Genomic DNA, 15,833 nt, shown 5'->3' on the forward strand with positions numbered 1-15,833 from the left:
CCTGCAGAGAGCCACTATATTTTTTCCCGGGCCGTACGCATGAGTGGCCAAGCAAAATTACAGAAAGAGCTTGCACCCATCTGCCACTCAGTTGCTGCAGCCTTGGAGTGAATAAAAAGAGAGAGTGTTGATATTACATCAGAATAATTTCGAATGAAAGTGGCATTCTGGGATTTGTTCCTATTGTTTGAAACGGCAGTGCGTATGCTAATCATGCCGCACATGATATGAGGAGTAGGGGGAAGTCTGTCACGCTGAGTACTGTACAGGTTACTAGCCGCATCTAGGAGGTAGAGCCCGTGGTAAATGTTTTTGTAGTTTAATGATTGCTTTAACAATTTAGATGTTATCATCATTTACTCACCCTCTTGTCATTTATGGCTTTTTTTCTTCTTCAAAACACAAAAGAAATTTTGAAGAATGTTGGTAACCGAACAACAGCAGTACCCATTTACTTCTATTGTATGGACACAAAATCAATGCAAGTCAATGGGTGCCATCACCAACATTCTTCAACATATATTTTTTGTCTTCTACAGAGTAAAGAAATCCATACAGGTTTGAAATGACAACAGTGTGAGGAAATGATGATTTTTGGGTGAATTATCCCTTTAATTCCTCAGTCCTGCATGCTGATTGGTTGCTAGCCGTTCCTAACTCAAGCATAGATATGAGTAGTTGGAGAACGTATTTTAACATTTCTCGCACCTTATTGATTAAATATATTTATCCTAACCCTCTCCCTCTTTCTCTCCCGACTCTTGCAGGACACTCTTCGCGAATGCCCGTCCGGCGAATACACCTGCAATCCCAGCCTGCAGTTCATCTCTCCGCTGTACTTTGTGAGCTTCGTTCTGACAGCTCAGTTTGTTCTCATCAATGTGGTCGTGGCGGTGCTGATGAAACACCTGGACGACTCAAACAAAGAAGCCCAGGAAGAGGCTGAGATGGATGCAGAGATTGAACTGGAGCTGGCCCAGGGAACGCTCTGCTGCACCGGAGGGTTGGGAGGAGGAGGGGGAGAGAGGAGTGGAGGGGGGCTTCAGGCAGCTGGCCCAAGCTCTGCTATTCCACCTCACTGCCCAAACACACACACAGGAGCCTGTGAACTCAACAGTGCCAGGAAACTCTACTCCCCCGCCCAGGTAGGACACATTCAGCAATGGGCAGGGGTTGAGGGATGGATTGAATGACAAATTGTTAATGGAGGAATGCGCCCCCCCCCAAAAAATTGCATTATTTATTCTCCCCATGTCATTTAAACCTGTATATGAGTCTTTCTTCTGTTGAATACAAAATAAGATATTATGAGGAATGTCTCAGTGGTTTTGTGTCTATACAATGGAAGTCAATGGAGTCCAATGAGGTTTGGTTTCCAACGTTCTTCAAAATATCTCTGTTCAGCAGAAGAAAAAAGGTCACATACAGGTTTGGAATGACATAAGAATGACAAAGAATTTTCATTTTTGTGTCAACTACCCCTTTACACTTCTTAACTTGAATGCATTTATAAAATGGCTTGAATTTATGATCTGGTGGACAAAGGATGGATGGATGTTCACATTGCTGTTCGGGAGAGAGATGAGATTATTGATTGAATGATGGATGGATGGAGAGAGGATTGATTAAGATTAGGTTTGTTTGAATTGATGGATGGTCACATTAATAATGGATATATGGATTGATGATTGAATGATGAATGGCTGGTTGATGGAGGAATGAATTAATGATTATATAGTCCAATGGATGAATAAATGAGTAGATATCTGCTGGACGGTGTGAACAAGTGTAGCGTTTTCTCACAATCATTTGTCTTCATGCATAGAAAAATGTTATTGCCCTTTGCTCGTGAAGTCAGAGTATGATTTGGGTCTGCTAAAAAGGGCAGAAGAGGCATAATGAGGGGGAAGAAAAGGCGCAGAATGAGACGTTTTCATTAGAGAGCCTCGGGACTCGCCCCAGCTTGGGTCCTGTCGTCCTGGCAACACGTTTGTGTCGGTCTCCGACGCTCCGCGACATGTAAACACTGAGCTACAATTAATCACCTTTTTTTGTAATTAAGTTCGGGATCAAATGATTAACTAGTGAATCAGATCCATCAATGCGAATCAGGAGTCAGTACCTGGCATGTTCTCAGATCTGCTAAAAACAGAATTATGACAAATATTGTGGTGCACTGGTATATATGTGCACTCTCACACGCACAATGATGACTCACCATCAGGCAGCTATTGTGGAGCTATAATTGTCTTTACCTGTCCATTTTTAGCTTCTGCAGCAGATTATGTAACTGCTGAGAGAAGAGGGAAGCGAGTAGGAGGACAGGGAGAGACAGAGCAGTGGAATGCTACTGTAATTGAAGGTTTGAATTTATGTTAAGCACATGAATTCAGTAGCTAGTGAAGCTGCATGTGTTTATGCATCTGATTGTGAGTGCATGCGATTTGTACGTTCTTATATGTTCAGGAGTACCTTTACATTGCCTTTTGATGCTACTTAGCAAGAATTCGTTTTTTTTACAACCGCGGTATTTCTTGATCTAAACTGCTAAGTGCTGCTATAAATGTACAATTTCCCAATTAAATTGGTCTCAAACTTTACAAACTGTTGTTGAATATGGAATAGAGAACATAAAGTGTGCTCCGCAGAAAGTACTTGGGGCCAGATTGACTAAATGAGAGTGGACATTTCTCACAATATGTCACAATATCTCATTCCAATAATGACCTACGGAATCTACTAAGAGCAGCACAAATAAGTGCAGAGTTTAAGGCCCGATTCACATTTTGCGTCTTTTCCGCGTGCATATTCGTTATTTTAAATGTAGACGCGCGCAAATAGGGGGCGCCACATCGAGATGACAAAATCTCAACTTTTCAGAAAGCCGCAAGCGCACCGCAGGTCATGTGACAAGAACCAATCAGCCAATATAGACAAGATCAATGAAAATGGAGACACAAATGATCACAGCATAATTAAATCTAGTAGCAGAGTTATTGCAAGTTATTTTCAGTGCATTTAATCCATATATCCTTTGTTTATACCTCCTCGTCTCAACGGCTATCGTGGCCCATGGTTGCTTAGCGACGACAGACGCCAGGAGAGCGCAAAGACCAGGCGCTTTGGAAAAAATGGAGAACGCAGTGCAGCTCGCGTTTTCCGTGCGGTTTTAGACGCTAAATGTGAATCGGACCTAAGACATGATTTTTTTTGGTGTTAAATAAATCTTCAAATACCAGTACAATGACGAGCACAAACCTTAGTAAATCGCATTGCGTGATTCATTTAAATACTCTCCTACCATAAATTTTGCATCTGAAGAGGAAGTTCAGTCGCAGAAACAGCCATGTCCATGCCTTTTCAGCGCTAATTTTCACTGCGTGTCTTTTGGAAATACAGACAATATTTTTTTTTTACGCCAAAAGATGCGTTTGAGCAACCGTATGCTGTTAGTAAATCTGGCCCTTGTTAAATCTAGCTGTTGTTGTACTGCACGTCTTTAAAGGTTTGTACAGTTAAGAGTGCTATACTGAATGTTGTACGTCCAAAATACATGTTTAGTTCAGGAAATAAAAGTTACAGTACAGTGTAAGGGTGTCACAATATACCTGCATTGGCAATAACAATAATTATTCTCCACATATAATTAAGTTAATAATTGAGCATCTGTTACAAACTGCCTCTCTCTCCACCTCCCTACACTCGTATTTTGAGTGTGATTTATTTGATAAACAAAAAAGAAAACACAAAACAAAACATGAATTTGACTTATAGCTTTATTTATATATATATAAAAACATTTCAATAGATATCACGATAATATAATAATAGTGAATTATTTTGGTAATCGGGAACCATGTAGTAAAAATCTGATATTTTGACAATGACAGTTTAGTATATCAGAGAAACAAAACATTTACTTGACCTCATCAGGGAAAGCTACACTGTAAAAAACCCTGTCATTTTACAGTCTACAACAGTTTATGAAATTCACGATTATTTTACAGAATTGTACATATTTTTGAAATACTGCAAATTTACAAGTCAGGTAAAAAAACAACATTGAATACATTTACGCATTTGGCAGACGCTTTTATCCAAAGCGACTAACATTGCATTATACTATACACTATTCATTTGTTTCTAAGTATGTGCAATCCCTGGGATCGAACCCATGACCTTGGCGTTTCTAATGCCATGCTCTAACCACTGAGCTTACTTTTTTTTACCGTGCATATATGTAGTATGACTAAGGCATCAAACACTCAAAGTCCGTTGTGGCACCCTCATGGTTTTTGTTTTCCTGTTAACATTTCGGCTGTGGTTGTGCAGGTGAAGTCCTTAGGGCTACAGTAACCCCAATGATGATGCTAGTAGATGCTCTTGAATATGTTGATCCAACAGAACAGATCGCTGCCTACAGGAAGTGATGTCCCTTACCTGTTGAAAGTATTAGATAGACTCACACAAAAGCACAAACAACGTCATAGAGTAAACAGTGATTTTCCATGCAATGAGCTTACTCCTTATCACTAACTGCAGGCTTGGGGACTAAGAATCGGAGAGGGGAAAGAGACGGAGAGAAACAGGAAAGAGATGCGTATGACTGTCAGCAGAACAGTAATGGAAAAAAATAGTTTGACTTGAAGCAGAAGCCAAGTCAGCAGACTAAAACAATTCATTTTATGTCTTTCTGTAGGAAATACAGTAGCACATATTATGTAGTTGAGATATGTGTATTGTCAATTATTCAGGAGAGCTCTATCTCTCCCGTCTCTCTGAAGCTCACCCTGCTACAGTATGTTGATTTATTTTGTTTTGGTTTATGTCATTTATTTATTTATATAAATAAAATCCCAAGAAACCAATAATAAACCTTGTTACATTCATATTTTGAAGCTGTAACAAATGAAGGCTCATGACCATAACACATCGCAGAAGCATGATGCAGGTGAAGGTTACATGCATTTCTGTAGGAGCAGGTATGGCAGTCTGTTAGATTATCAACGGTTTATCAACAACCCCTTCTCTGATGCTGCTAAATAATTGCGTTAAATGTGAAGATGATTTATTAGTATTGTAGTGGTATTTGATGTTGTTTTGCACTGTTCCTCTTTGGCAAAAGATCAGCTGCCTCCATCTGCTCTGACAATACAGGCATACAGTTACTTGCTATGCCGATAAAGCTCGATTAAATTGAAAGGCACATTTTGAGAGGGGTTTGGATCACAGGTTCAACAACAGTTCAGTGTGTATTTATTAAAGAACATATTTTAAATGCGGTGGGAAGTCACCTCCCACTCCAAACGTGTCTTCTGGATTGTGCCTTGCGCACTGACACACTGACTGCAGCATTTCTGCTGAACAGCTCTTCTCATCCTCAAAGCACTTGAGCTTCTGCTCAACCATTTCAAAGACCATTTTCAGTTTTTCTGAATTTACTATTTATAGGCATGTGTTTAGGTAAAATTATTATTTTTGTTTTATTCTGTGAACTATTAACAATATTTATATCAAATTTCAAACAAATGTGTTGTGTAAATTTGCATTTATTTGCAGAAAATGAAAACTGGAAAAACAGCTAAAAAAACAGAAAAGTTGCTCTGTATTTTTTCAGATCTCAAAAACAAAAGTTTATATTCACAATATCATATAATAGCAATACAACAGTACTATTTGTACTTGTATTCAGGAAAAGTTCAACAATAATTTTTTCTTCGTTGTTTACAATCTTCTCTTTATATTTTTTATATTATCCTATTTATTTCATTATTATGTTTCTGATGTCCTTTTTGGATGCCAACACTGGAAGCTCCAAGTACCAAAGAAAATTCCTTGTGTGTGAAGCACACGTGGCAATAAAGCTCCTTTTCTTTCTTTCTTTCTTTCTTTCTTTCTTTCTTTCTTTCTTTCTTTCTTTCTTTCTTTCTTTCTTTCTTTCTTTCTTTCTTTCTTTCTTTCTTTCTTTCTTTCTTTCTTTCTTTCTTTCTTTCTTTCTTTCTTTCTTTCTTTCTTTCTTTCTTTCTTCCTTCCTTCCTTTCTTTCTTTCTTTCTTTCTTTCTTTCTTTCTTCCTTCCTTCCTTTCTTTATTTCTTTCTTTCTTTCTGATTTCTATGTTTTTACCTTTTATTATTATTGCCTGTTTTCCAGTATCAGACATTTTAATAATTAATACTGATAATTATTCAATCAAAAAAATTGAAATGGTTGTCTGTTCTTTTTTGTGCGGACAGAAAACTTCTCAGGTAAAACAGGTGGATACGCACATCAATTTGTTTACACTCATTCCAAGTGTGCTATTGTCAGAACTAATTGAAAACAAAATAAACACCAATAACACCATTCTTTTATTTTTACATTACATTATTTTTCTATTTCAAAAATAAGTCAGACTTAATCATAAATTCAGAAAAATACGTGAAAGTGATTTTAAAGTGTAAATAATCTCTTAAAGTGTATATATTCGGTTGCTCAATGAGCCCAGGTGTGTGGTTCTGGGAGGAAACAGCACATGTCCTGATTAGGTACAGCACACTCCCCAACAACACATCATATCTGCTCGTGATCAGCATTGTGCAAAACCGCAGCCAGAGTCAGCAGAGGAGAAAGAGACAGGCAGACATAGAGAATGAGAAAGACAGGACCGCAGAGAGATGCTCTCTGTCTTTCATCCATTCGTACAGCACAACCTTCTTAAAAGTGCAAGACCGGCAGAGAAATGCTGCTCTTCCCCGAGTTCACACTTGTTCATGCCATGTGCCGAACGATCCGCCGCTGGGAGGCTGACAGAACTCTCATTAAAAGACAACCCCTGCATGTGTACGCTACCTCATGTGTACGCTTCAGGACTGTGACGAGCCAGGTAAAATTCCACCTGTGATTTTTAAGAGTTCTAAAGTGCCTGTATGCTGTGATTCTGATGAGCTGGGTCTCCGGTGTGCCAAAGTGTCATTAAAAATCCATCCCTGCCAATTATACAGCACTCTCCTGCTCCGTGTGCCTGCTATGGTTTATGAGCCGTGCATGTGCCGGTAAAACCATAACAACCATAGAGGTGGCTCTCAGAAACATAATGACAATGATTGTTCTTCCACTGCAGCCTGTGACCACAGTGCCCATAGCGGTGACCGCAGCCAGACCCGAGCGGTCCATTATCTCTGTGGGTCATGTCTGGAACCATAAATTGGTTACTTAAAACTCTGTACCGTACCTTTAACTACAGAGGTGTGTGTGATCTCTTAACACTGTGCGCCGCTAGATGCTAATCTTCAGGGGATAATAGCAGCTTGTGAGTTGGAATAGGGCTACAAATCTCTAGTATTACAGTCCTTCTCTCATTAGTGTTGCTGAGGTGAATGTTGGGACTTTGCCACACTGTTTGGACAAACACAGAGCCCACACTGTGAAGACTTCTGTTTTATGTAAGAGTTTGTGTGCTAATAACCGAGTGCACTCAGAATTATATCCTACATAATGCCCGGTGTGATCAATTTTCATCTAGCTCTAATTAGCCATTGCAACTTAATTATTTGAGTTAAATCAAAAGCTTTTGACTCTCGTAATAAGCTGGCGTTGAGCAAAACGTACAATTACCTGAGAAAATAAGTGTTTGTCATTAGATAACAGCGCTTCTGATTGGGTTAGATTGATCCTTTAGTTGACTGCTGCTTCTATTGCCCTGTGGAGTAAATTGAATGCTGAGCTCTCACGGAAAGGCCACGGTCAGATCTTTAGTCTTCCGTGGAAATCCGATTTGGTCTGGAATCATTCATACAGAACATTATTATAATATCTTGATATTAACGTTGAGTGACGTGCCATTTATGAGGTACGGTGAGCTAGACATTGATGGATGCGGTCTGAAGTTTTTTGTTATCGTGTTTAGGGAGCTCAAAGCCTAATTCTGTTTGATAACTTTTGAGGTGGTTTGTTTGTTTGTTTATATGAACTTTAATGTTGTACATTTACAGTATGTCCTTAAAGAATTCTGCAACTACTCTACATACTGCTACAGTGTGTTTAGGGTGTGTGTCACAATTTTGCATTTACAGAGTGTGTTTGGTGTATATTTGGAGTCAGGGCTGGGTTGGTAATCAGGCATACTGGGTATTTTCCCGGTGGGTCGCGGTGGGAGACCCCTCCAGAATGTGAAACACAGTCGTGGAACGTAATTGTGGACGGAACGCAGTCACAAAGGGGCCGGAAAACCCGGAATGCAATCGCGCACGGACAGAACCGACAGGCCCAGTCCAGCCCTGTTAGGAGTGTGTAGTGTGTCACAATTTTGCATATTGCTGCTGTCCTTCTGAAACCTTGTATCTTCATATTTCATGATTTTTTTTGTTGCCATAAATCATTGTTATTAGTCACCATTTATGTTTGTCACTGGGTTTTGCAAATATCTAACAAATAAAAAGTGTTTAAAAATGCTTGTCAACTTTGACAACAGTATTTAATCAATTAAAATGTACACTTTTTTCAAGTTCCTGAAAAACTGGAAAAATATTTTGAATTTACATCCAGATGCATACCAAATTTCGTGCAAATCTGACAAATTTTATAGGAGGAGTTCGAAAAAGTAAGTTTTCTATATAATTCAATATGGCGGACAGGAAGTATGGTGGAATATGACAACTCTGATATCAAACAACTCGGCTTGAGCCAACAAATATACTAGTGTTAATTGAACACCATTATGTTGATTTCTTCATATGTTAAAAGCATTTTAATACATTTCATTATATCTCCTGACCACTAGGGGGCACTGGCCTATTACTTTACAAGTCCTCCCAGAACTTGACCTTGATGAACCATGCCAAGTTTCTGAGCGATATGTTATTGCGTTCGTAAAATACAGCATTTTATGACGAAATTCAAAACGGGCGACGCCTACAATGGACGAATGAGGAACATTGGGTATGGTTCAACTCGCCATGCCTCGAGGAATCAAAGAAGACCACTCTTATGATTTTACACCAAAGTTTTCAAAAGTTATAAGCAAAAATAGCCATTTTTAAATCTCTGGACCAGTAGGTGGCGCTGTGCCAAAACTGTGTATGTTAACTCAGGTCATGACTGCGATGACATGCATCAAGTTTCGTGTCGATAAACAAAAGTTTGGCGAAGATAAAGCATCAAATCCATTTTGGCATGCTCGTCGTCACATTTGTAGATGTGCTATAATGGATTGGCCTATCAAAAATATTCTAATACTGTACATTTTTGTCTGCAGTGTCTTTAGATCAGTGGTTCTCAAACTTTTTCGTTGTAAGGCCCCCTTTGTGTAGAGTGCATCGCTTTGTGGCCCCCCAAATAAAGACTTATATTTATATTAGATTTATATTTTTATTTAAACAAAAACATATTCGGTTATACAATGCTGAAACATCAATTCTTTTGTCGGGTGGTCTTATTTTTCTGATGTTGGATCAATTTCTATATTTCATAAAATACCACAAAATCTGTGGCACCCTGGATCCATCTCGGGGCCCCCCCAGGGGCCACGCTCCCCAGTTTGAGAACTACTGCTTTAGATGATGCATACCAGATTTCGTGCAAAACCGTCTAGGAGTCAGAAAAGTAGGTTTTTGAAAAATTCTAAATGCCGGGAAAATTTTCATGACAGAAAATTTGAATTCTAATTCTGTTTCTAGGATGTACGGTTCAAAAGTTATAGGCAAAAACGTATGTAGAAGTTTGGACTGTTGGTGGCGCTTATTTGCCATATTTGCCATGGTAACATTTCAGAATGTCCTGTATGTGTGTGCCAAATTTCACAACTTTCCCATGTACGGTTCTAAGGGCTGCCAGAAGAAGAAGAAGCAGAGTAATAAGAACACTGACGGAAGCAATAGGTGTCTATGCCACTTCGTGGTTATATTATTAAACACTAGCCAAACACAGACCGGAAGTTAACTGCAGTCCAGGCACGCAACGTCTGATGAAACGGTCTATAGCCATGTTTGTGAAGTGTGTGTAGTAAGTATAGGTGTGTACAAACAGATTTGAGTATGGGCGTGGATGTAGAGTGTGTGTGAGCGTGTGTGGAGTTTATATGGTTTGTGTGTAGTGTATGTAGGAATGTGGGGGACGTTCTGTAGCAATATGAACTATGCTTTAGATTTGTGACAGTGAACAAGATCCTGACCCTACATTGAATTTCTGTGTACAGCACGTAAAAGAGAAATATATACATTTGATGCATCTCATTTTTTTACTCATTTTTAAAAAGTTAATCGTCCTGAAACCAAGGTCTCAGCTGTCCCCCCAATCAATGGTCCTGGAGATTTATTGGTATTAAGTCAGTGATGTGAAGTCTGATGATGTGTTTTTGTGTCCCAGGAGAACCTGTGGCTGGACAGTGTCTCTCTGCTCATCAAAGACTCATTTGAAGGAGAGATGCTGATGATTGACAACCTCTCGGGCTCAGTCTTCCATCATTATTCCTCCCCACCCATCTGCAAAGACTGCAGGACTCATCCGCAGGAGGTACCCCCTCACACTGGAGCTGAATTAAATCAGATCCTTTTTCAATGAATATGATATGAGGTCTTTGGTATCTTGACACATCTGAGCACAGTTTCTGATATTAAGCTTGGGTCTCCATTTGCTCTCCATGTAATGTCATTAGCTATATTAAAACATTAAAGATATCACAGAACAATTCTATTATATCAGCTAATCTATTATTGCACTACAGAACATCACTGCATGTGAATAAACATTGACGTACACACACAATCTCCTGTTGCATTCATCAAGGTGACAGACAGGACAAGGGCAGTTGAGAGTAATTCAAGCAGTAACCTCCACACCTGTCATACCTCCATTGTGCCTGACTGTCAGCCTATCCGTCTGTTTTCCTCTCCCCTGTCTCTGCTCATCATCCATCTCTGATTCCAATGAGTCCGTCCCACTCCATGTGACTCTTAACGTCTCTCTGCTCGAATTACGCAAATTTCTTCCTGGTCTATTTGGAAAGACATCATCACCTTGTCAACAATAAATAGCAATTGAAAGCGACATTTCAAAACAAGGCAGGAATGGAAATGCTGTGGAAGGATGTTCTCTGATTTTTATCGTGTTTGATTGTGACCCACAGCAGATCCACATGGCTGAACTGGAGCAGGCGTCTTTAAGGTCAGAGCAGCTCTCAGATAAGTCATCTTCTCCAGCGCTGCCTGATGACCTCAGTCTGGATGAACAGAGCGTGTACCAGATGGCTGCAAAGGAGAGCAAGGTAAACTTTGTCTAATAAATATGATCGTGTCTATTTCTAAGTACCTCACCCCTACAGATCTGATGCAATTATCTTACTGTTCACACTCATCATTTGAGATGTTAATATGTTTATCCTCTTAAAGCTACAATCCGTAAAATTAAATCAGTTATTGAGCTAGTGCATAAATCGGTGATCGTCCTTGTTACCATGATTTGCAATGGTGAATTTATAATCCTGATTTATAATTTGATCTGACGGATATGATTTTGCAGGAAATGACATGTAAAGTTAAGTACAGTATGTAACCTGTGTTTTTTAACAGAGATGATGAATGTTAAAATGCTGTTATCATTTACTCACCCTCTTGTCATTTCAAACCTGTATGGCTTTCTTTTTTTTCCGGCAGAAGTCTACTTTCAAGTCTACTTTATTTATAGAGCCCTTTCCACTACAAAGTAGACCAAAGGACTGTACAACCGCAACAAAATAAGAAAATAACTATAAGATCAAACATAACAGAAAGCAAGAAATATTAAAACAATTCATCTTACAAAAATCAACAATTAAAAGCAGTAGAAAACAAGTATGTTTTCACGCGTGATTTAAAAACATCAACTGAGGGTGTGGATCTGATGTCAGGTGGAAGGGTATTCCATAGTCTTTTCCATAGAACACAAAAACAAGATATTTTGAAGAATGTAGTTAACATTATATTCATTGGTTTTGTGTTCATACAATAGAAGTGAATGGGTGCCGCTTAAACTTTCCTTAAAATAGCTTCTTTTGTGTTTTTTACGGAAGAAAGTAGGCCATACGGGTTTGAAATGTCAAGAGGGTGAGTAAATAATGACATAACTTTCATTTTAAGGTGAACTATCACTTTAAGCTCCGCGTTTTGTTTAAACTATCTGAATTCAATGATTGATTGATTAACCTGACAATGAAGGTCGTGTAATTGATTTAAACAGTGTTGTTTGGGTAAAGGTTATAAATGATCAGCACCCATAGATTTTTTTTCTTGATTTTGCTCAGCATGTAAACACCGTAATCTGGTAGCTAGTTTATGCAAAACACGTATGTGTGTTTACATTTTGCCTCTTTCCAGGAGAAAAAACATTTTTAGCCTGACAGACCTTAAGGTGGTTGTCGAATTGAAAAATAGTTTATTTATTATCTTGCTGTGTGTGTTCACATATACTCAATCACTGAAATAAAATCTGTCTCTGAAAATGTTTACATTGGATGTTCTGATCTTGTGATGTAAACTCTTCAATCTCACACCGTGAGCCTTTAATGAACTCTAAACAGTGAGAATGACCACAATCTCACCCTCATTAACAGAAATTAAATAACTACTCAAGCACTTACGCTACATCTCACAGCCTCATGGGGCTTGTACTTCTTCGCAGGAAGGGGAAGCAGCCTAATTCTTCTGAAGACTTTCAACATCTCCAGCTATTTAAAATATGTGCTGCAGATTGCTCCGTTGATCCACCAGAAGCCAAATTATCCCTTGATCTCTATTACTGTTGTAGCGGAGCCCTAAATGAGGTTCCCCAGCATCCTGAAAGCGCTAACATGTAAATTTGTCTTCTCAGGAAAAGGGCTGCGATGAGTTTCTGACCTCAGAAGAACCAGGAGGGAAAGGTCACAGCAGGTTGCAAAGACCCTGTCGAGTTTACAGCTCCGGGGCAGAGGAAGAGCCGACGGGGGCTGGTTTTCAAAGTCCGCATCAATGTCACAACACACCTGCTCGTCACAGCATTGGTAATGTGGCACTTTCACAGCACTGGAGAAAAATGAATGACTTATACTGTGAAGTAAACACACTTATTCATCGACTGTAAGGTTGTTCCGCTGTCTCTCTGTGAAGGTGGAGTTCCCTGTAGCAGTAATGGAGAGTGTGCAGGAGTCTCTGGAGGTTTGAGCGGCTCTAACACTCCCATTCGCCTCCCTGCTGAATTCTTCCACCCGGCAGCCGCCGCCCTCCCTGCTCCTCCCAGTGGCAGACTGGGACACAAACCAAGAGGGCTTCGGCTAACTTCACCAGCCTCATGGGCTTCTCTGCGCTCTCCTGGAGCCAATACCAGACTGCTCACCACACAAGTATGAGCTTACACACATGTACAGCTTATACATTGGTTTAGCCCCTTCTAAATGGGTGCTAAATATGAGACAACAATTTATTTTCATGTATGCAGATTTTATGTAGAGATTTATTGAAGCCACAAACCCCAAGAAGCCTTGGTTTACAGTGATTTTATAATAATAAGAGGCGTGGTTAGGCACAACGCAAAGTTTCACTTTTATACAATCACCTAAACCAAGGCTTCACGGGGCTTATTGCTTTTATTAAATGGTTATACGATATGCAACGTTTCATGAAATAAAACACAGAAAATAATATGCAATGATATTAATAAAAAATATAATTTCTCCGCCAAACGTAGTTCCTCAGAAACAACAAAGCGGATCAAAAACTATTGGGCTAACCTCTTTAAAAATAGAAATGTATATTATTTAATATTATGGCATAATATGAATACAATGTTAGATATGTTTAGGTTTCCAGCATATGCAGTTTTAAGCGTATTTGTTTTTATTTGGGGTGTAGTTTCAGCTCACAATCTAATACGACGCACCAGATGTTTTTAAAGTCCCAGTGAAATAAAAAATTACAAAGCCTATTTTTTCATGAAATATAGCAGCGTTTCTTGTAAATAGTTTATCAATGTCATTCTCTTTATTACAATCGTGTGCCCTCATAATCTTTAGTTAAAATCTGAAAATGCACTTCTGTCCTGTGATGACTATCCATCTTAGATGACGTTAGACGGCTTGGGCGGAGCATCAGTTAACTCCTCCCCTTCAACTGCCAGTCTGCTGCCAGTTCCATTTCAATTCAAAATTCCATTTCACTCGGAAATGCGTCAAAACACGGAAGTAAAAACGATCGCAACTTCCGGTTCACGGGATTTTAAACGTTTTTTTTTCCAGCTGAACCCCTCTGAATTATATTATTTACTTAAAGATTTTAAGTAAATATTTCAGTCATTTAAAAGCACACGTACATGTTTAACTTTAAAAACATTTATTCTTTTATCTGTTTTAAAGTTTCTATCAGTAGTATTTTACATAACTATTTATAAAATGAAATCTGTAAGATGATTAAATCACAATATTTTGAACAAATTTGTGAACTGCAATTAAAATGGGAAATTAATTAAAATTTCCAAAACATTAACAATTTTGATTAATATTTGTTGTTTTGTTAAATAATTCAAGGTTAGTAAAATTAATACAAATGTAATAGATCTGTCAAAAGATCTGTTAAAGAGTACATTCCTCAATATTTTTAAGGGCTTATTTTGGTTTATGGAGTGTCCGACAACAAGTTTATGTACATACATGATGTAAAAATACTATTATTTCGTAATAATAAGCAGTTTTTATTACCTTACTTCTTGACTGACTCTCAAATGATTCGTTCCGCGATTCATCTGTGTAATCTCCGCCTTTCCGCCAGCGTAGTCTGATCTGATTGGTCAGATAGTGTAGTCTGCTGTGATTGGTCAGATGGTCTAGTCTGCTGTGATTGGTCAAATGGTCTAGTCTGCTGTGATTGGTCAAACGCGTTCAGCATGTGTCGCAAATGGACCGCCTATCATTACTGCTGTATTACGGTTTGCAGGTGGTTGGATATTAACAGTGTATAGAGAGAGATGGCGTCGATTTTACCTTACCAGTTCGAGCCCGAGTCTGACGAATCATTCTTTAATCCTTATACAGATGCCAGTAAGAAAAAGGACTGTTTTAGACACTTCTCTTGTAACAGTTAGTTATCACGGCATACAGTGTACGGTGTTCGTATCTTCAGATGTTATTATAACTATAGTACACCACGCAGTTCTTGAAATAAAGACTTTGCGAGTTAATATGGTTGAACACTTACATTAGCGCAACGAGTTTATAGCTAACGTTAGGTAAACAAACAGTAACAACCCCAAAAATAACGGTAACGTTAGCTAAACACAGACATGAGATAACGTCACACAAATTTAATTTTAAGTAAAGACAAAAATAAAGAGTCACACTTACAGGTTGTGATTCGGTGGAGCTTACAGGTCCAAATAAAGTTGGTATTGCAACATCTTTTAAGGAAAGACGTTTAATGTATCCTGCAGTAAAGGCGCCAAGATTGATGAAGCAATCTTCGGTAAAATGACGCGCGCAAAGTAAAACGTTCGGTTTATACTCCTTTGGTGTCGTTTGAAAAATAAATAGTAACCATTTTTTCCTCAGAAGTTCTTCCTTTGGTAGTGAAAATAAGACTGACTTAGTTTCACTACATAGAACACAGCTTCTCTTAGACATGATGCACACGTCACGAACGAGCTAGTACAGTGTTTGGGGAGGAGAGAGTTAAGTTTTCGCAGTCAGTAGGCGGGGATTTTTCTAGTGACGTAGGTACATTGTGGTTAAAGATTCGGACAGGTCATGGCTTGTTCGCGTGATTCAGAGTCGATTACCTTTTTTATAAGCTAATAACTTTGTTATTCGTTCACCTTCGGATTTACAACTTGGCAGATTGCTTACATTCAAACACGGCAAA

The 15,833-nt window shown here is 38.8% G+C and overlaps 1 protein-coding gene across 2 annotated transcripts in view; it reads left to right on the top strand.

The window, feature by feature from the left end:
* cacna1ia (calcium voltage-gated channel subunit alpha1 Ia) overlaps positions 1-15,833 on the top strand; it is a 166,523-nt gene that overhangs the window by 138,723 nt on the left and 11,967 nt on the right. For both annotated transcript variants that reach the window (XM_057346063.1, XM_057346064.1), the window contains 5 exons: positions 768-1,145; positions 10,342-10,488; positions 11,102-11,239; positions 12,820-12,988; positions 13,095-13,327. In XM_057346063.1, the coding sequence (XP_057202046.1) occupies positions 768-1,145; positions 10,342-10,488; positions 11,102-11,239; positions 12,820-12,988; positions 13,095-13,327 (1,065 nt within the window). The remainder of the gene's footprint in view (positions 1-767; positions 1,146-10,341; positions 10,489-11,101; positions 11,240-12,819; positions 12,989-13,094; positions 13,328-15,833) is intronic.

The sequence above is a fragment of the Triplophysa rosa genome, linkage group LG11, assembly GCF_024868665.1.
Source record: "Triplophysa rosa linkage group LG11, Trosa_1v2, whole genome shotgun sequence".
Taxonomy (NCBI): domain Eukaryota; kingdom Metazoa; phylum Chordata; class Actinopteri; order Cypriniformes; family Nemacheilidae; genus Triplophysa; species Triplophysa rosa.